Here is a 22,413-nt window from a genome sequence, read left to right on the forward strand (position 1 = left end):
AAACTGCCTTATATATCTTTTTTAGTATTATCTTATCATAATTTGGCAGCAGGTATATTAGACCTGATGTACGGAACCATTACACTGTTACAAATGCGTTATCTTTCTCAACTGTTGACATTAAAAACTTAACTGACTGTATTTACAAGAATACTGACCAAGACAGGATTTTGGACTTTATTTTGTGTGTATTTCACTGTTTAAGCGCAATAAGCAGTGAAAAAGAACTCAATTTAGTACTGAGAGGTGGCTTTATGTAGACATACTTTGGCTGTGAGCACAAAATGTGCGGGAATGATACGTACAATACACACAATCCCACCGTGAAATTCAAACCTTCAAAATTCAAAAGTCAAATTCATCCGGAACAAATGAAACGAGTGTGAGGGGAGGCGGGTTCGTGCGTCAACTTGCTGTCGGACAGATGAAAGAGCGAGAAATTCAGCGTGTCGTGTATCTACTCTGCGGGAAATGAGTACTGGAAGCGTTTCAGATATTTCAGTATTGATATGTATTAAAAAATTTAGATTTTTGACAACACGGCATTGCACTTTGTTTATTATTTGAGATGCCTCTTTAAAAAATAATATATTATATATAAAATTCCACCCGCCAATGTGGCTAGTAAGAGTGACTGTGTTAGACGCCACTGCTGAAATCCACTCGCATTTGGCGGGTTAGAAGGTGTAACTCTATAGCCCTGATTATATTATATGAGGCATTCATAATTATCACTTCTGAAATATACATGAAAAGATCACATGAATAGGACATCTGTTGCCTGGAACAACATTAAGTTACACAGTTTAGTGTTTATTATGAAAAATTTAATATTGCAAAATGCTGCGGCGAACCAGTCAGAATGAAGTATTCCAGCTGTGCTCTATATTAAGGAAAATATATATAATCTCACTCACAGACAGGTGGAAGCTCATACTCGACCTCCAGGACAACCCTTTCACCCACATTCTTCAACAGACTGATGATCTCATCATGACGAAACTTTGTCAAGTTGATTCCGTTTACAGATTTTATGTAGTCCCCTACGTTCAACTGGTCACTCCTGCAAAAAAAAAAACAACAACAAAAAAACCCCCCAGGAAATTGCATAAGCGAATGATGGAAGAAAAAACAGGCAGAGGAAGAGCAAATAAAGAAAGAGATGAAATAAAGAGAGGCAGAAATTTGGCGAAGGAGTCAGGTCGAGCTCTGAGAGGCTGTGATAGCTGATTTAAGCACATGAAGGGAACACTTTGTTCTAAGGAAACATCTAGTAAGATCAAGACAGCCTGCTCCAGTCTCGCTCTTTCACTGACACACATGCACAGAGTACACAAAACTCTTGCGTTATACAAGGCGGTCTGATTGTCAACAGATTCTGGAAGAGATAAAGATACAAGACTTGATGTGCAGGGAAACATTTATAGTCGAACAATTGATTTGCAGAAAAAAGTATCTGTGACTGTGAAGAAGAGGGTTTAAAACGTGCGTTTTACTATACAGCATGTGCAGTGTTTGTTCTGGGATCTGTATATGGACCTATTCTTTGAGGATTGTGTGTGTGTGTGCACGTGTGTGTTTATGGAGAGGTCTGATACGCTAGTGAACAGTAGGCCGTCTGCCATCCCTGAGAGCCAATATGGAAATGAGAGAAGAGTTCTGGCTTATGCAGTATTGATTAAAAGATTCTGTCTACCTTATTCATACAGACACACATGTTGTTTACAGATAAAACAATATGCACACACACTTCCTAGACAATGCTCCAGCACAACAGACTATGAACACATTGATCTCTCAGGGCCTGTCTATAGTTGCTGTCTTAGCAAAAAATCATTAGCATAAAGACCAAAAGACAACAAAAACCTGCAAACACAAAGCCTTGAAGGTGAATTTTCACACCTTTTGCATCTATACAACTTTATTGAGTCATTTCTTACATTTTCTAAAGAATATGTGAATGCTAGCTGTACAAAACTAGTCACAGCGATGCTGCTGTGATGCTAATGTGGGGGATTCCAGTATACTAGGTTATTCTAAATGTTTTAACCCCAGTGCTATGTGGTTGCTAGTGTGGTAGTGACAAGTTTGGGGTAGTGACAAAATGCCTTAGAAAAGTCCATTCGAAATATATTATATTCTGGTCTCTAGATGGCTTGAGTTCCTCTTTCAATGCAAGTCTAAGGACTTATTTTTCCCTGAAAATTTTACGGAATAAAAAAGCTTTTCTAGCGGGAGTTAGGCAACAAATACTTCATGGTTATGGGTTTAAGTCCTAACCCTATCACCAAAAACAGTCTTAGCAAGCACCAACGACTGTTTCCAAAGATGTTTCCCAACTTCCGAGTCAGATAAGTCAGTGCTGGCGTGTTTTGTAAAATGAATCCACAAATGGGTCGCTAATACTGACCTGGCTGCGATGCCGCCCTGGCGGAGGTTGGAGACTCTGGGCTTGCCGTCTTTGTCGATGCCTCCGGATACCGTCAGGCCCAGGGTGGTGCCTTCCTTCTTAATCAGCTCCACGGTACTCGTGCCCTTAAACTCATCTGTGGAGCAAAAGTAGGGATGAGAAGGAGGGTTATTGGGGGAGGTGGGAGAGGAAGAGCAGAGACAGGAGCAAAGCAGGCCAGCCGCTGCCATACCCTTCTCTCATTTAAATGACTATGATCAGGCGTTCTGTCTTGGCCCTCTCTCTCTCTCTCTCATTCTACCTCAGCTAGTTGAGTGCTCTGTGTGTGTGTGTGTGTGTGTCTCTGCACTTGACTATAGTTCGAGGACACAAGAGTCACCAGAGGTGAGCTAAAGCTGTCAAAACCTTATTTTAATGTCATCTGGCAACATACACCCTTTGACAAATGTAAATGCATTAATTAAAAATAAATTAGTTATTAATAACCAATATATATATCAATAAAAAGCATATATATACATACATACATACACACACAAACATGCATGAATAAGTAAAAAAAAAAATGTATTTATTTTTTGTATATATAAGTTTAGGACAGTTATAATGATAGGTTATTTTTTTTTTTTTTTCACCCACCTCCACCCCTCCAGTCAACTTTATTTATATATATATATATTTATATATATATATATATATATATATATATATATATAATGATAGGTTATAATGCTTTATCTAGAAAAAAAAAATCAATCTATGCAACCCCCCAATTTTCAATCCAATTTTTGTCTTCTGTCTCCCTTGAATCATTTTGTCTTCTATTTGCTGTCTCTCACACCGACTTACACTGATATTGCTGGTCAGCCAGACACGTCACTCCCTATCGACTGGCTGTCATTCAATCCCTCTGTGGGATTGTCAAAGTCGCATTAAGAATACTGCATATCTGTGCAAGCGGGGCTTTTCCTCTCTCTCACACACCCTACCATCACCACTCCATCACCTGTCTAAGCTGGAGAAGAAATCAAAATAAAGCATTTGTAATCCCTCTCTCTTTACTGGAGGAAGAAAAAGACAGATTTATAAGCATTCCCTCACTTTCTTTTCCTGGTAGCACAGGACAGAGAGTGAGGGGAGACGTAGCTCCAACCCCCCTTGTACTGACAGAACAGAGCTACTGAGCATTTCACCGCAGGACGACGGCAATAACGGGACACAGGGTACAAAAAGACAGGACTGACCACCTTTGAGTGAGAATTGGGGGTGAGGGGGGAGGTTAATTAGTAACTGATTTGTATGCATTTGCATATAAGCCTGTTTTTATTATAATAAAGTTGAATGGAATTAGAGTAAAAATAGAATGAATATGTAATATAGTGCATATTGATTTCAAAATGTTTCTCTCTAGATTATTATTTTTTTCTTGCTAACTATACCGTATCTGGACAATGAATGGCTTTTCTGAGGTTACACATTGTTTACAAGCTGTTTTATCCGCAGTTGAAACACTGATTTAACAACTACATGAGACGTGCATTTCAGTAAGTTTTGCTGATTCTTTCAACATACCTTCTGATGTTAATTCATGTTTATTTTTCACTGTAACTAGTAGTTTCAAGAGATCATCACGAGCGCTTCCGCTTCGCTTAAACTGAGGCGCTACAGTGAACTTCCACGCCACATTATTTTTAATGTATACTGATTGGCTTCATTACTGTCTCCACAAATAAACTGGTGTTGGTGGGCGTTCTGCCGCAATATGGCTGCCGTCGCTTAGTGGAGGTAGTGGAGATTCCCCCTTTCCATATGTGAAGCGCTTTGAGTACCCAAAAAAGCATTATATAAATTTACTATAACAAATTATTATTATTTGAATTTTTGAACACTTAAATATTTGTTTCATATCGAAAGTATCCTGCTCTGTCTTGTCTGTCAGTGCTGCTTGTGTCCTCTTTGCTCCGTACAAACAAAACTTGATCTGCTTCTTAAAATTCCTATTTCTTGTTATTGTCTTCAAAAATTGATATTGAAATAATGAGATCTGTATATCTATTACAAATCCATCAGTTTTGTTTTGCCTTAAAATCCATAACTGCTTCGATGGCCTTTGCATGCAAATCACCAGCACAAAAACCTCAGTAGAGTAAGAAACCGATTTGACATTGCACTCTGCCTCCGATCGATACCGCTGCCATATGGACATGGGAAGGGAGCTATGTCGAAACGTGACCCAGAACAGAAGAGGGTTAGCATGGATCTTACCTTTTGGCCTGAACCTGAACCTCTAGTCAAGCCTACGGAGCTAAGCAGGGGAACTTGCAGTGCAAACATGATGATAATAAATCAAAGACAGCAAAGTAATTAAAAGAGAAAACGAACTTGAAATGTGCCAAAAGGAACTGCTGAATATTTTAGTGTCTGTGATTGCGTGTGTTTGTGAGTGATAGAGAAAAAACATCTTGCCGTGAAAAAAAAAGGGGGGGGGGGGGGGGGAGAAGAAGTCAATCAATATTCAAACGGGAGTTCAATCTATAACAAGCCTCGTGTTGTGTGCCAGTCTTTTGATAATTAATTGTAAAAGAACTGCTCAATTTGCCTTCAGCTTTCATCAAATAATTTGATTAAAAGGAACTTTGCACTTCTGGGGATTCGCCTGACAGCCAAAAATTACAGTAGGCCGAATTATAAATGTTGCTGTCATTTCCCTCCTCTCAGTCAGATGAGGAAAAATTATGGGTCTTTCGGTGGTTTGTGATGGCATTAATTGAACTCCCTTTGCATGTGGAAGACAGGGGAAAAATGTTTTATTTGGTTGACATAACATGTCTTCCGAGGCCAGAAACATTCTTTATGCAAGTTTGTGAACACAAATACGTGCAACCTTGTGAACACAAATATGTGCAACTTTACTTGTTCTGACATGACAATAAACAACAAGAAGAAAACTGAACAGAAAAAACAAATCTTAATAAATAAATGGTAATATACAGTATATGAAGAGTTCAGATGCAAAAGCCTCTAAATGCCATTTGAAATTTTCTTCTTTAATGATGATTTTTATCAAACTTGTATATTTAAGGTCAGTAATTTCACTTAAATGGCTTGTTATTTAAGTGAAATTACTGACCTTAAATATACAAGTTTGATAAAAATCATCATTAAAGATGAAAATTTCAAATGGCATTTAGAGGCTTTTGCATCTGAACTCTTCATATATATATATATATATATATATATATATATTAGTGCGCTCAAAACTTTCTTCCGAAAACAACGGACCATTTGAGATTACAAGTCACAGTTCAGCTCACTCAGCACGGTGTTCATGGTTCGACTTGTAGAGACTGTTTTTCAAAGATGGCTGTATACGCGAAGTGAACTGTCTTTATAAAGTATCTTCTTATTAAACCGTCTGTACACTTACAAAGTACTCAATGCTTCGGTTTGCATTTAGGGACCCTCATTATGTTACTGTGTTAGTGTGGGGCTATTTTGAGCCTTGTTAGTGGTATTAACATTTTTGTTTTCCAATACTCTATGCCCTATATAGCGTTATCAGCTAAACAGTTTTTAGAGATAAAACTCTTTACATTTGATTATCATAAAAACAATCGGTTTATTTTTGCGCGGGAGTTGTCTATAAAGCTTACTTGATAACAACATTTCATATATCAATTCATGAATAGAAATAACGTTAATGTATAGTTGTTTGCATCTTTCTGTCTCTTATGTAGCTACTTTTTAAACAAGAAACCTGGACCCATCCAAACTCATCCTTTAGTGCCGGCCTCAGACACGACAGCCATCGGCACTGATCCTCAACAACTCGTCTCCATACCGGCGTGATTACTTAGACTTCCAAACAGATGGAAAAGGACAAATACTCTTAATGTTTTGATCCAATTTGTCTTGTAATGAAACCCGAATCACACACTGTTCCTTCGTTGGCCAGAAGAGAACTGACCCCCGACTGAGCCTGGTTTCTCCCAAGGTTTTTTTCTCCATTCTATCAACTGATGGAGTTTTGGTTCCTTGCCACTGTTGCCTTGGCTTTTGGCTTGCTTAGTTGGGTATTATTTTCATGTTATCACTGTGAACCTGTATTGTAAAAAGCGCTATATAAATAAAGGTGACTTGACTCAAATTAACCGATCGCATTTTACTGATGCAAAGCATGTGTGCGTGCAGGCATTAGTCAGTACTAACAGTACAAACACTAACAGTAGCTGCTGTTTGATTTTCATACTGCTGCTTTCCTTATAGTCACTTCTGAACTTGATGAACCTGAGACTTCTGAAACTTAATTAAAGCTAAGGGTGACGGGTTGCCAGTAATCGCAAAAAGAGGAAAACAAGCCCCTTAAAAAACGCAGTCTAATAAGCAGACATGGCAAAAATATAGCGGGTAACACAAACATACTAGTATTACCAATATCCATCCTACAAAACTAAAAGAAGGATCTCATTTATTATGAATAGAATTCAATATAACATTTTCAGATATTAACTGATTGATGAAGTGAAGCAATGCATGAGTTATTCAGCAACACTTTATTTAAAGTTTAATTGCACCCAAGAGTTGTATTTATTAATATCAATCACTTGGTTCCAGTTCATCTACAAGTTGGTGAGTGTGTTTTGTTTACTATATTTATATCAAAATTGTTTACGAAAGATATAATTTAAAGAAAAACGAAAGAAATATATATACAAAGCCCTTTTAGTCGATTTTTCGACTAAAAAACGACATAAATAACTATATTGTGAAATATATCGTTACCGTGAAATAAAACTAGTCATACTGTGAAATACTGTATACAGCCCACCCCTACAGATAAGTATAATCTTTTTAAATATTACAAAATGTATGATTTTCATTTCATAGCTCTGATTGTGAAATGTCTTCTTGAACTGTTTCTTTTCAAATGTAATCACAATCCAAGCCAACCTTGGCAGCATGCTTCGTGCATGTTGTGAGGGGGGCCCACTGGGGGTCATTCAGTATCCAAACAATTTGTGTCACAGTATGCCATGGTCATATTACAAGCTCAGTCTTAAGCTGTCTGGGGAAAGCATGGTTCTCTCAGTTCACCAAGGGTTCAGCTTAATATCTCGGCCCTGAGCGAGGAAAAGGGCCGTTGGGATCTAATGAGCTGTGCTTTGAGGGCTACACTGGGACAGGTGTGGAAGTTGATAAGTTGATCCCATTACTCGTGGTCTCTCATTTCATTCCATTTCCTCTTTCCCACCTTTTCTCTTTGAATGAGGCAGACATAGCTAGTGTTGCCTTGCCATGTTGCCACGGTGATGAGATTTCCGACAGATTTCTTTGGCGGGATCGAATGCTATGCCCATCAGACAGGTATTGAGGGAGAGAGACTTGGAACAGCATGTGCGACAATGATACAAAAGCAGGAGATAAAAGTACAGATGGAGTGTATGATGGATAGAGAGCAAGATATACACATCTACTCTGTCAGCTGAGGCGCATGCAGGTTAAAAAAAAGTCATCACTTTTTCAAGCTGTGACAGGAAAACGTTAATCTGCGATCGCAGACTGATCTAGATGGCAAACTCGATAGATCATGCACAGGAAATCCAAACAAAAGGGGGGGGGGGGCATGGGGGGGGGATACTTTGCGGATTTTTCTTCATGTGGCGACCTAACAAAGTGTATAATTTATCATTCACAAATAAACAAAAATGCCACCTTAAACTTAGAATATAATATAAAATAATTATAACATTTTATATAAAATTCATTAATATTACCATGAATTGTACAGGCCCTATAATGTCAATAGATATTTTGCAATGGATAATAGAGATATTTTATGATGGCGTTGACAGATATTGTACAGTACATTACCCTTGTGCCATCATCTAATCTAATGCTCATTTAAAATTAGTTTTTAAAAACTATAATAACTTAACACAGTAATCTTTAGCAAATATTAAAACAAATGCTGATTTTCATACTGTGCATTATAATGTTATGATGCCTAAATTCTTTCTAAGAAAAAGTGCCAACACTTTACAATAAAGGTGCACTAATTAATTAATTAATGCTTAACTAATGCACAGATAATCATGAGTCAATGTATAACTCATGAAAAACTAAACAAGTAATTAATGATTAATGCATCAGCAACTAATAAAGAGTCTATATGATTAAAAGATTGTATGTATTAATTCATTAATAACATTTTATTAACTAATAGTGTAAATTAATGTGTTAATTACCACAATTAGTCAGTGCTATGCACTTCAACTTCCAGTTGTCTGCTTTAATTAATCATTAGCTAATGATTTGCAAAGGTATCATAATGTTATGACTTTACTTGTTGGGGCACATCATTATTAACTAGTCATTTAGTAATTGTAGTAATTTGCACATGAATTTGCACTAACAATGAAGTAATTAATCATGTATTAATGCATATTAATGTACCTGTCATATTATCTGGAAGTTGAAATACAAGGTTTTGGCTCATTCTGGTAATTAACATATTCATTAACACTATTATTAAAAAAATAGTTATTATGGAATTAATCCACAATCACATATTTAATTAATAACAACTCATCTATGAACTAATACATTAACCTTACAAACACTTAATTATTTCCTAATGTGGTAATCATTAATGGATAATGAATAATCATTAGTTACACATTAATTCAGTATTATCTGTGCATTAGTTAAGCATGAATTAATGCTTATGCACCCGTATTGTAGAGTGTTACCGAAAAAGTTGTATAAAATTTTAAATAAATTTAAAATATCAAATATCGACTAGACGCACAACCTTTGATGTCAACTAAAAACTATACGTTTTCTCCTTCCTTTCAAAAACTGAAAGGCCCTGCCTATGTTTCGGTGTTTGATTATTCGCACTTAGCATTGTTTATCCCATTAGTAAAGACCCATCATTTGAGAAACATACACCACATTTAGGGAAAAGCTGCATTTTCTATGGGAAGCTCAGACAGGGACAGCAGCAAGGTGCAGAATGGAGATTTATTTTGTTTGTAACATTCCTCCGAGGTGTAATGAAAACATTTGGTTAAATGCCCGCTGTCAGTTCACGGTTTAACACTCTATGAAGGCTGTAGGCGTACCAGCAGGTGGGCTCAGCACTGAATTGGCTTTCCACCATTGAAACTTTAGCAGTCAAAATGACAAATTAGGGCAAAATTCAATATGGAACCAGCCATGACTAATGGTTGATGGTAGTAAACAATTCTTAATCAGAAACAATTGCTTAATTACTTAAATTACAACAAGGACAATAATAAATATTCAATTCGAGAGCGAAATCATTACACAATTTCTAAAGCGCCTCTTCAGAGAAAATGATCAACTGCAACTAATCAAACTGATAATTGATGATGCATTCAATTTGAGGATAAACAATCTGGTGTTTGAACAATGGCTCTTCTTGATGATGTTCAATCATGCGGACTATTATTTCGAGACATGCAACTCCCTTTTGTGTGTGTTATCAAAACTATGAAGTAAATTGACACTGATTCTGAACTTTTTCTTCTGATAGACACCATTTTGAAGTTGTATTGTATGTGAGAGAGTGATCAATATTCCCATACGGAGAAACTCAAAATGGTGGACATACAACACAATAATGCAATTCTTTTACCTCTACCTCCCCACAAGCGATAAGAACTACAACAATAGGATTGATTCCGTGTCATTTTAATATTTAAAGGGCTAAATTCCTGTAACCTGCTTTTATTTGTTTGTATGCAGGGCTGTCTTCTCCACAGGGGAATAAAACACACACAGGCAAATGAAAAACACTATCTGTTGGCACCTGCGGCAAACAGGGTCTTCTGGGAGAATAAAAAGTTTCAGAGCATTTATCATGGAGATTTCGCACAGGCGCGCTGAGGTATGAAGTGTTAGCCGGCACATCTGCCCGCAATCTCTTTACTCATCCGCTTCTGACATGCAGTTTTACACCCTCAGAGAAACACCTTGCCTTGGAAGGGTTATTTTAAGAGGATGTTTCTTTAAGAGCTACAGTGTGGTCAATTTTGGCCCTGTGGACTTAACGGGATAATTTACCCCAAAATGAACATTCGGTCATCATTTACTCACACTCAAGTTCCAAACAGTTGATGGGCTCCATTGACTTCCATACACTCTAAAAAAATGCTGGGTTGGTTTAACCAAATTTTGGGTCAAAAATGGACAAACCCAAACGTTTGGTCAAAAAAGTAATTTAAAAAATGAACCCAAAGGCTGGGTTTGTCCATATTTTGACCCAAATTTGGGTTAAAACAACGCAGCTTTTAAAAAAAAAATTGTAGTCTTTTTTCCCATATGATAATTGTGGAAACTCCATTGTAAACATGTGTTGGTAGTGTACGCATTACTAGCTACTTGCTACTGCCTTGCTAAGGTTAATTCCTAGTATTTACTATTGGCTAAATACACACAATTACTGTATACAAGAATGCATTTATTTGGCGTATACGGATGGAGATCAGAAAATTGCCTTGTGTGTACATTTAAAAAAATAAAATAAAATGCCATTTTAACACTTTACAAATTCAATCTTCTGCTAGATGCAATAATAAACAACCCCAGGGACATGTGCCCAAAGTTGAAGAAACACCCAGCAACAAAAACAGCCTAAACTTCTCTAAGAAACTCTACTCACAAGAATCAGCCCTTAAAATGAGCCACAACCTCCATTAAACTTTCCCACCTCGGAAAGTTTGATAACAGACCTCAGGTGAAATGAATAGACGGCTCTGCAGCTGCACCCTGCATTGCATGCGCCTCTGAAAGTGCTGAATCACTTTGATGCAACGACATTTTCAGCTTTCAAGCCAGCGCCCAATGCCATCCACAGCGAGCTCATCTGTCAGCAGCCTGTCTCTCTCACTCATCCCGAGCCTGCCCAATAAATGCTAACATGTCATTTAAAAGGAGATGTGCATGCCAGGGGACGTGTATCCAGGGTACGCGAGAGCTAGTGTTGTAGCAGGAAATTGAGGTTATACATGAATGATGTGTTTGTATCTCTTCACCAGCAGCCCAATGAGCTTTGGGACGCCCCTGCACCGCAGGCCTCGGCTCCCCTGTATGTTGCTTAAAACATATTGTGATTATAAGCAGTTAGAGAACACGACCCCCGGTGGATTCATTTGCAAAATTCGAGGTAACAATTTGCTAATCCCCTCATCCATATTAATAACAACTGCGGAGAACTAATCAAAAAGATTTAAATGTGCTGAGAGATCGGTGGAGGTGCAAGAGTGGATAGACTTGAGCAATTCTCAGTGTTTTGAGGCTCATAAAAACACAGATATCATCTTGGGGAGAGGGAGGACACTTGTTGAATCTGAAATGAAATCATCAGGCTTTTCTAGCCAAGCTATCTTTATGTGTTGCTTCTGGTTTTTATCAGTAGGTTTACTTTCTGTTTATTAACTGGAATATAGAATTGGATTTCTTGAAAGGATGTTGAACTGTCATTTAAATTCTAGAAATTCAACACAGTTAATCAAGAAAAATGTCTTAACTTAAGACTTAATTCTCAATACTGTTCAATACTGTCAAAAACAAAAAAACAAAACACATTTGTCTATTTACAACAAAAAATAGGGGGCGGCAGTGGATCATGTAGGTTGTCTACAAACTGGAAGGTTGGTGGTTCAATCCACGGTTCCATCTGACCAAGTGTCGAGGTGCCCATGAGCAAGACACCTAACCCCAGCTGCTCCCGACGGCTGACACCGCCGTCTTATGGGTAAAAACTTTACTTCCAGCAGATTTATACATTCCTCTAAAGGAGAACTCCGGTGCAAACAGCTCATTAGCATTAATTCTTTCTCAGTAAAACAAGACGTACACTTAGTGATGTAGTGCTTGAATGATTAAAATAAATGGCTCATATTCAGCATGTCTGGAATACTAAATCATCCTAAGACAATGTGAATGGCCATTAAAAAGAATGTACCAAAGAACATAATCAATTTCTCTTACAAATTTGAAAGCGAGTAATGTGGTTACATAAGTCTCAGGACTTGCAAGTCAAGAACGACCACTGAAGCAAATCTAGAACGAAAAAATGATGTAACTTCATCACCTTTGTGTATTTCCCATTACAATATTCAGTCGCATCCCTCCAGCCTTTTACGTGAGGTACTTTGTGACAGTAGCATCTAATCCAACTCTTGGCAGAAAGTGATTTTCTAAGGGAGCATTATGAGACGTGCCACCATCTCTGATACTTTCACCAGCAAAACCATCACACCGATCTCGGCAGGAGCGTCACATCCTTCGCCTAATCTGTCTTCAGATGGATGGTTTAATACGGCAGTCCAAAGAGCCCTGTGCCTTCGGCGGGAAGCTACATCAGAACGTGGGCACGAGGCCCCAAAGCTGTCATGCTAAACGCTAACCGCTTCTGAAGATGGGTTTGATGCGCTTAGAGCTCTGAACTGAGAGATTATACAGGGAATTTATTTCAACACCCTCAGAGACATTTTTTTTACCTCTAGCATTGAAATGAGCACAGCTTCAAAACGAAACTCAACTAACACAAAAGGGGGCGCTGGGTTTCTGTAAGGAGTCATAAGTGAGCATAAGTGAGTACTGCAAGCAATTTGTTCTTCTTGTCAAATAACCGTAAAACTGGTCATAGAACAATTGGTGTATTGGCATTTTATGTACACTAGTGATAGTAAAGTGATATGGATACACAATTTTATGTCTAGACAACCCGTTTAAAGTATTTAAGCAGAAGTCTCTAGGTATGAAGGCTTCAATTATCATGACAAAAGTCAATTCATTTAAACGCGTTCATACTTTTGACTGGTAACTGCTAAATAATGTACAGATCTTGATGAAAGAATAACGAAACAAAAAAAATGTGTACTACTGTAATACTGAAAGGTAAAGTTAGTAACTATTGCTAATTAAAACTAACTATGAAAACAAAATTTCATTCATTGAAATAAAATACAAACATTATATAAAACATAGCCAAAATGAAAAGTAGAAATGTTGTTTTGGCAACTAACTGAAATTGAAATAAGTTTAAGTATTAGAATTACTAAATCTAAAATAAGGCTAAATAGAAATAAACTAAAACAGACAATTAATAAGAAAATGAAGGGCATCTAGGTAGATGAACACTTTAAAGCAGTCTTTTTAGGAAACATTTGCATGGGCAGGTGCATAAAACGGTAATTATTTTCTCCGTTGATAATCGTACACAGCAATTTTTGTTACAAAACACATTTTTGAGCATCAGACTGACCCACACCTTAAAATAAATAAAGTGACAGCTTAGATAATGTGCTTCGTACCTGGAATACTCTGTCTCCTAATGGCCAGAGCGCCATCTGGTGGCCTGGAGGGATTGGAGTGTTTAGTGTAGGGCCCCTCATCTGAAAAAAACACACACACACACACAAAAAGACATTTGAAAACCACACACAACGGTTTTCGTTAGCAAAGCCACAATCTTTTTTCACATGCAAGCAACATGTGAAGAGTTCAGATGCAAAAGCCTCTAAATGCCATTTGAAATTTTCTTCTTTAATGATGATTTTTATCAAACTTGTATATCTAAGTTCAGTAATTTCACTTAAATGGCAATGATAATTACCTATTAATTGTTATTTAAGTGAAATTACTGAACTCAAATATACAAGTTTGATAAAAATCGTCATTAAAGAAGAAAATTTCAAATGGCATTTAGAGGCTTTTGCATCTGAACTCTTCATGTACACAAATTCAAAGACACCAAAGAGAAGTGGCTTTCTTCACCAGAAAAGATAGCTATCACGTAAGCACAAGCTATTACAATGACCATGACCCATCAAGCTCTCAAAGAGACATAGTCTTCAAAAACAGTCATTTCAGTCTGAGACTGTTTCCGCACACACTCAACCTCCAAAAGACGCACAGACACTCTCAACAACACATCACACTCCCCTGCCAATCACGCATGTTGATCAGAGAACAGAGACCTCCCATCTGTCATGTATGGTGAGTGCATCAGTGTGAGCAGCCCCAGCTGTGGCCATCCGACTGGATGCTCTGATTTGGAGCCGTGGAATACTGAGCAAAAGCAGTGGGGGTTCCGTCATAATGGAGCCTTTACAGAACAGCAGGACGGCACACTGAGCACTGTTTACTTTCACTGCAGTGGCAAAGCACAGCAAGACTGGGCAGCAGATCACGCATATGTGGAGACGCACGTAGATGCCCAGGAGACCGGGTTGTGTGTGGATTGATATTTATACAGCGGGAAAAGGATAATAATTATTAACATTCTCATTTGTGAACATAAGTGGGCTGCAGTGCGTTTGCATGTCTGGATCCATAAATATGCAAAGATGATGATCTGATCACCTGGGAATACCAGGAGAGGATAGAAGTTGCTTATAATCAAATGTTACCCACATGCCAAACCCACAAAAAAGGTACACGACTGTCCAAGCTTTGGTGGTGTCGTGCGAGTCGGAATCGTTCTGAAACTGATCTAGACTAAAAGCGTGATTTTCTCAGCTTTTGTTCAAAATGTTTTTTTATATTATTATTATTATTATTAAACTTACCCATATTCAAGTATTGCTCAAAAAAAAAAGAATGATTGCTAGAATAATTTATTTTTGTTCACTCAAAATTAGGGCGAGTGTCTGATAGGGAATTTATTCTTAATCACCCGCCATGGTCAGTTTGACTTTACTGTGGTCAATGGGCTGGACACAAGTCAGTGAACACAAGAGAGCTCCAAATGAAAGCGACATCCCCCTCATGACTCTTTCTGAACCAAAGGCAGAAGAAGCTCTGAATCAGCCTGTATTAAAAATATCCCGTCATTAATAAATCATTTCATGGAAATGAAGGGAGGTCAAAGTTAAGAGGAACCTTCTTAAGACCACAGGGAATAAGAAATAAGTCTTCTCCATTTTCTTCAGTCAGTTAACAGCAACTCCTGGGGCATTTCTGTGTCCATTCAATTGCACCAACTTGTTAAATTAATGAATAGGCTCTTCACTAAAGCTACATTACTGTGTGAAATTAAAGCATGAAAGAGTGCTTTTACTCATGGAGATAAAGCTGAAATTAGAAATGCACATTCCTGCTAAACAAATATATATATGGACAACATGGTCAGAAACAATGCTCAGGAAGGCCGTGGCATTTAAACAATGCCCAATTGGCAGTAAGGGGCCTAAAGTGTGCCAAGAAAACATCGCCCACACCATTACACCACCACCACCAGCCTGCACAGTGGTAACAAGGCATGATGGATCCATGTTCTCATTCTGTTTACGCCAAATTCTTACTCTACCATCTGAATGTCTCAACTGAAATCGAGACTCATTAGACTCATCAAGATTTTTCCAGTCTTCAACTGTCCAATTTTAGCGAGCTCTTGCAAATTGTAGCCTCTTTTTCCTATTTGTAGTGGAAACGAGTGGTACTCGTGGGGTCTTCAGCTGTTGTAGCCCATCCGGCTCAATGTTGTGCATATTGTGGCTTCAAAAATGCTTTGCTGCATCAGCTTGAATCAGTCGGCAGATTGTGAAACACTCAGTCCGCCCTGTCTGGCACCAACAACCATGCCACGCTCAAAATTGCTTAAATCACCTTGCTTTCCCATTCTGACATTCAGTTCGGAGTTCAGGAGATTGGCTTGGCCAGGACCACACCCATAAATGCATTGACGCAACTGCCATGTCATTGATTGGTTGATTAGATAATTGCATTATGGGAGTTGGTGATGGCGCAGTGGATAAGATACATGCCTTTGGTGTGAGAAACCCTGGTTCGAATCAATTGTGAGACACCAATGTGTCCCTGAGCAAGACACTTAACCACTAGTTGCCCCAGGGGCGTGCGACCTCTGGCAATTGTAAGTCGCTTTGGATAAAAGCGTCAGCTTAATGAATAAATGTAAAGGCATTAATAAGAAATTGAACAGGTGTTCCTAATAATCCTTTAGGTGAGTGTTTATCCAAGAATTTTTTTGTTTTGTTCAGTGAACGTATGCAGACGCAGTTTGTTTTTATTTTAATAAACAAGTCGATTTGACACTGGCATTTAAATTGCCAATAGATCTAAAATGAATGTAATATTCAACCAAGCTTATCCTTCCTCTAATACAATCAGCTGAGTAGTTCTTATATAAAAAGGGTCTATTGACTGGCACTGCCTGCCGACTATGTCGACAACCGACGACTTGCGTCCCCAGAGACCAGAGTAGACAGACTCATTTAAAATGCATAGAACTATAAGCCCACAGTGTCTATGAGCTGGTGTGTAGAGACGTCACTGTCAGCCTCCACACAACTGTCAGATGTTACTGATGCAAGTGATGATCCAACCAACAGAGGGGTCAGTAAACAGATTATTGGCACAGCAGGAATCATATTTCTCTGAATTTACCACAGGTTCAAAGCTGAAAGCATCATGGGATAAAGTTTACCTTTATCTTAAATCTGATCATCGGCTTCAAACGCACTTATAGTGCTATTTCAGATAATCAACATGGGTGAGAGTGTGGGAGCAGATTTATTTGTTTTCATGCGGTGAAAAAAAAAGAATAATCCATCAGCGAAATGCAAAATTCTCCTACATTTGAAAGTTTCAAAGCATTTCATGAACGTTTACTACGCAGATGTGTAAAACAGCAAGTGGGTTTTTTCAGACAGTAGCCCAAGGCTTCGCTCCTTCGTCAGTTCATCAGTTGGTAAGAAGAAATGCTGCTTCTTTTATTCATTGTAAAATTCTAATTGAAAAAAAAAAAGTTCAACAACATGGCTTCCTTCATGAATTTTAGAGTGTATTCACTCTAGCACTTTTGCTGTGGAACAAGTCTGTGTCAACTTTGGATGGTTTTTGACTGGTGCAAAAACAGTTTGGAAATGCTGCCTTGGCAATTACGTAACTGAAATGAACAAAACCTCAAAAACTAAAATATATATATAGACACACCCACATATAGCAGACACTTGAAATGAGCAGTTGAGTACTGAAATTTTAGTTTTGAATAACTTGAAATATGATTGGAATCCCTTTAAAAAAAAAGCAAAATACCATTAAGTGCAACATTTTCAGTACAAGTCTGTCATATACAGTAGGTTACATAAAAATGATAATGAGAACATTACAATTGTGTGCTTGGGACATGGATTTTAATGGTGAGACTTTTGTTTTTTTGTAATCAGGCCATCAAAAATTACATACAAACTTGGATTTAGATTTATATCAGGTATCGGCTTTCAAATATAAAGAATTATCGGTTATCATATCATTAATCAACCAAAAATCTGTGCATCCCTAAAAATGACCAAAACTTAAACTTAAATTAAAATGAGAACTAAATTAAAATTAAAGTTAAGTAAAGTAAAATGAAAATATAACATTTAAAATCAATTCAAAATAGTAATAAATACTAAAATAATACTGTTGCAGAGGTGGACTTAATGGTTTGAGTCTAGGATACATCACCAGGAAAAAAGTCTGTCATTTCATGGTAAGATAAATGAAAAATGAAGAAAAAAGAAACGCACGAATAACTCATTCGCAAAAAGTTCATGAACATGCATTTTCGAAAATAGAAAATTTCGATTCATGCAAACTAATTGCCTTTTATATTATCATTACACTAAGTCAACCGAAGTGGGTTCATTTTTCTACCCACTATTAATTAGTTGTTTAGTATATAATTAATACTCTGGTTCTGACCAAGAAGTCCAACAAAATTTCACTGTCTTGTCAGTGTCTGCACAAATGATTGAGACTGAGATCACATCAATTTCAGTGTCAGCGAAATGTGTGGTGTTCAAAAGCCGTTAGATGTCAATGATTTTTCCCCTTTTTTTCCTGAATCTGGGTTACAGAAAAGGGTGGGTGAGAGAGAGAGAGAGAGAGAGAGAGAGAGAGAGAGAGAGAGAGAGAGAGAGAGAGAGAGAGAGAGAGAGAGAGAGAGAGAGAGGGCCTCATCTTGGCGTCTGAGCTGAAGGTGTTATAACAAAGTGTCTCTCACCTGTCACACCATCAAACAAAACAGCCCTCCAAATTAAAGCCTCAGTGCTTGTGATGTACAGATCACACACACAGAGAGAGAGAGAGAGAGAAATCATTCGCGCACAGGAATCATAAGATAAGATGCATGTGCAATGAGGAACTAAATGTAGACCACCAGGAATGCAAGCTTTGGTAACCTTCCTCTTTGAAAAAACACGTATCAGATGCAGATGACAGATACTTATACACACATCCAGCAAGTCACAGCATATGATTTCAACCTTCACTAATACATTATTAAGATCAAAAGCTACATCTTTTTAACATTAGTTAATGCACTGTGAACTAACACAAAAGCTTTTATTACCTAACACTAACAAAGGGTTAGAAATGCTCTAATAATATATTGTTCACTGTTAGTTATTGCATTAATTAAAAGCCTAATGGAAAAACAATACAAGACAAATCTATTGTGATATTACTTTTCTAAGATTAGACTTTTCAAATATGGAGCACCTATATATGGGCAAAAGAGAAAAGCAGAACCATAAACCACTCAGAACTTTTCAACCACAAATGACACCCTACCTTCATGACAGTGACATTTACACATTAGCACCACTCACATTTTAAGAACTACTTAAAAATCTAGCTTCTTTTGTTATAGACAGATACACAGCATGACATACCAGGGCCAGATGTGAGCAGTCTTGAGAGGAACCAAACAAATAACATAAAAGCTCAGTTAGACAACCAATTAGCTTATTCAGCCTTGTATCTTGGATCCTTCAAATTCTTGCAGATGACATCCAGGCCTGTCTGGATGGCTGAATGACTGAATATGCATTCGTCTAGGATTCAAATTATGGCAGATTTTTTTCCCCTTGGGTTAAAAAAAAGAACACAATTTCCACGTGCCATTTTCACACCAAAATTTCATCCCTATTCCATTTGGCATTTTAGAGAAAACAAAGCCCCACAGCAGGATACTAATTAACCGTATTAGCCAAAGCCTATTTTCAGCATCCAATCTCATTGTCCCAGTGTTGGTGGTACTCACCGACGTCACCACGGAAACCTCTGCCGACACCACAAAGAAATGCCATTGGGTAAATGCGCTCTACAACACCCAGGGCTCGTCTGAAATCCTCTTCTCCCTCTGGAATCCAAGACTAGCAGTGCCAGAGATCTTCAACCTCCACAGCTGTCCAGCATCTGTTTTCTGCATAGTTCAGCCCTGTATCCCAGCACGTGGAAAATGTCACCACAAAACCGCTTATACGCTCACACATACAAGCTTGAGGAAGCAAGATGTTGTTCGGATGAGTGCACCGGTAGGTTCTGAGGCAGTGGGTGTATTAAAAGTGCTGATGATGGCCCAACATTTCACTTTTTCCTTCTCTGTTCCAAACAAAACCCCAGGGCATTTATGCACTCTAGATTAAAGACGCCGCAAACCAAAAGTCATACCATTAGAAAAGTTCTTAAGAGATCAACAAGTCAGCTTGCTTCTCTTCACCGCCGATGGTCCAGGTTGGCTGATGACGCATCCTGCGAGCGCATCCCTCGATGCAGGTGGCGGAATGAATAAATGAATAAAACCCTGGGTCTCCAGGCGCCAAGCATTAGCACAGACCGAGGGGTGAGACGAGAAATTTCTGTCTTACAGCACTAGGAAAATGGAAATGAGAGGGTACATTTGTGCATAGCAAAGAGAGAGAGAGAGAGAGAGAGAGAAGGAGAATGGGACGAGATGAGTGACGCAAGCAAAGCGGCCATCACGCTGTCAGGTCAAAGCATGCTCGCTCATGCATACCCTTACATTCATTTGGAGAGTTGGCGGACATGAAAGCAATGTACAGGAACATTTCCTAAAAGCTTCCTGAAAGATCTGGAACTTCTGCAAATTGCAAGCTAAACAGGCTTTCTTTTTTTTTAAATGGCATACGAATGCAAAGTACGACTGCCTTAAAAATAACACGACATTGCTATTGTTCGAGATGAAACGGATATTTTCAACTACCCTCAATAAGAACTACAGTATTTGTGTACAAAACGACTTCACACTCTGGTAAAAACCAGACTGAAGAGTGTGCTCTACCTCAGGGGAGCGCAAAGAAATGGCTCTATTATTTTTAGCTGTGATCTCAGTCTGAGTAAAGTGGGATGACATAAAGTACACCCATCCCATTTCAAAGAGTGGAACTACATCATACATAAAGAGAGCAACAATCCGAGCATCCTCTTGGGCACTGTGGAGGAGTGTCGGCCTGTATTCACCTCTAAGTGGAGAGGCGGGACAACCTGGGATTAAAAGTCCTGAAATTTTAACAGGGGTGGCCTGAGCACTGAGCAGTCAGTTCATGTCATGCTCAAGCACTGCTGCTTCAGATGAGGAACTATAGTTGGGATGAGGGAGACAACGGGGATAAGAAAGATAAGAAGGAATGAGAGAGTAAAGTGTTTAAATCTACATGAGACTCCCAGACTCATAACCAGCTCTGTGGCAAGTCAATTTTAATTTCTGCATTAATATATACGTATTTGCTGTGTTGCTCTGAGAAAATATTTGGATAGATTTGTGGAATTTTCAATATTTCAAAAATACAGATTTTACAACGATGTACTAAAAACGTGAAAAAAAAAATGTTCCTTTGCGTTTTTTAAAAGTTTTGCATACACATGACAACATTGCCAAAATGATCCCCGTTCACACAGATCTGCAAAAGTGACTAAATCCGATGTATTATGCATGCCAGGCGCCAAATGTCTCTTTGTAAAGAAACACTAGGTGCCTATAGACTAACCATGTAATGTGCATGACGTCAGTGTTTTCACTAACTCGCCTATAGTTTACATGGAAATGATAATGGTTCAAAACCATATTTTCAAATATTTTGTTAAAAGTTTGATGTATAGAAAGTTCAATAGATCCACATTTGCAACAAAAATCTTTTGTAACATTATAAATTAGGGCTGTCAAACGATTAATCGCGATTAATCGCATCCAAAATTAAAGTTTGTGTGTACATAATATATGTGGGTACACTGTGTATAATTATTTTATATAAATACACACATGCTTGTAAATATTTAAGAAATATTTTTTATGTAGATACTATATATAAATATAAATATTTTTTGTTAAATATACAAGCATGTGTGTATTTATATTTATACACAGTGCACCCACACATATTACGTAAACACAAACTTTTATTTTGGATGCGATTAATCGCGATTAATCGTTTGACAGCCCTATTATAAATGTGTTTACTGTCACATTTATTGTAATACAAAAAAACATATCTATCCAAAATAAATCTTACTGTCCAGTATATGTTTTGTAGTTTTGAGCCATTAAAATGACCTTGGGATCCTCAGACCTGAAGCAGAACACGGGTGTTGACTTCTCTGCAGCATTTGATCATATGGCTGTGTATGTAATTTCTAAGAAAGAAGTGCGCAAACATCAGAGCTATAACTCATCGTCTGTTCAGCACCTCCCGTTGTTACTCCACAGAGGAAACATCTAGGAAAGAAGCATATGCAATCCTTCACATTTCTGGACTCAGTGCTGGACCTGCAACTGGCGGTTCAACGCACATTCAAACACTTTGACCCAGCCTCCATCACTGAGCTCATTACTGACCACACTAGACCCAAAGCAGCAGCTGATCTCAGAGTAGGTCCATGTGGTTAGTCAGTTCAATTGGAGTTCAGCCAAATAAAGAATATGAGGGGGAAAAGTGCTCTATAGCACATGATCACTCTTTGCGGTTCTTCAGTCTTGATGTACTTGTGATTTTTCCAGCCTATTAATGTAAAAAAACAACAACTGTTAAACAGTAGCCTGGCTAATGCCAGACCACGTATCATTGAGAATGAGACGTGGTCTGGAAAGCACTCGTATTTGAGGCGTGGTTTACGAATGCCCAGAGTGGGTGCTATGAATGTCTATCAAATGCGCCTGTACGTAT

The 22,413-nt window shown here is 38.0% G+C and overlaps 1 protein-coding gene across 16 annotated transcripts in view; it reads right to left on the bottom strand.

Moving 5' to 3' along the window:
* The window catches only part of grip1 (glutamate receptor interacting protein 1), a 221,767-nt gene that overhangs the window by 58,330 nt on the left and 141,024 nt on the right, over positions 1-22,413 (bottom strand). For 15 of the 16 annotated variants that reach the window (XM_089126635.1, XM_089126640.1, XM_089126637.1 and 12 more), the window contains exons 2-4: positions 13,756-13,836; positions 2,411-2,546; positions 918-1,063 (exon numbers count right to left, since the gene is read on the bottom strand). In XM_089126635.1, coding sequence (XP_088982761.1) covers positions 918-1,063; positions 2,411-2,546; positions 13,756-13,836 — 363 coding nt within the window. The remainder of the gene's footprint in view (positions 1-917; positions 1,064-2,410; positions 2,547-13,755; positions 13,837-22,413) is intronic. The other variant, XM_089126641.1, reaches the window with a different exon arrangement.

This window comes from Pimephales promelas, chromosome 24 (genome assembly GCF_988280905.1).
Source record: "Pimephales promelas chromosome 24, fPimPro1.hap1.1, whole genome shotgun sequence".
Lineage (NCBI taxonomy): Eukaryota > Metazoa > Chordata > Actinopteri > Cypriniformes > Leuciscidae > Pimephales > Pimephales promelas.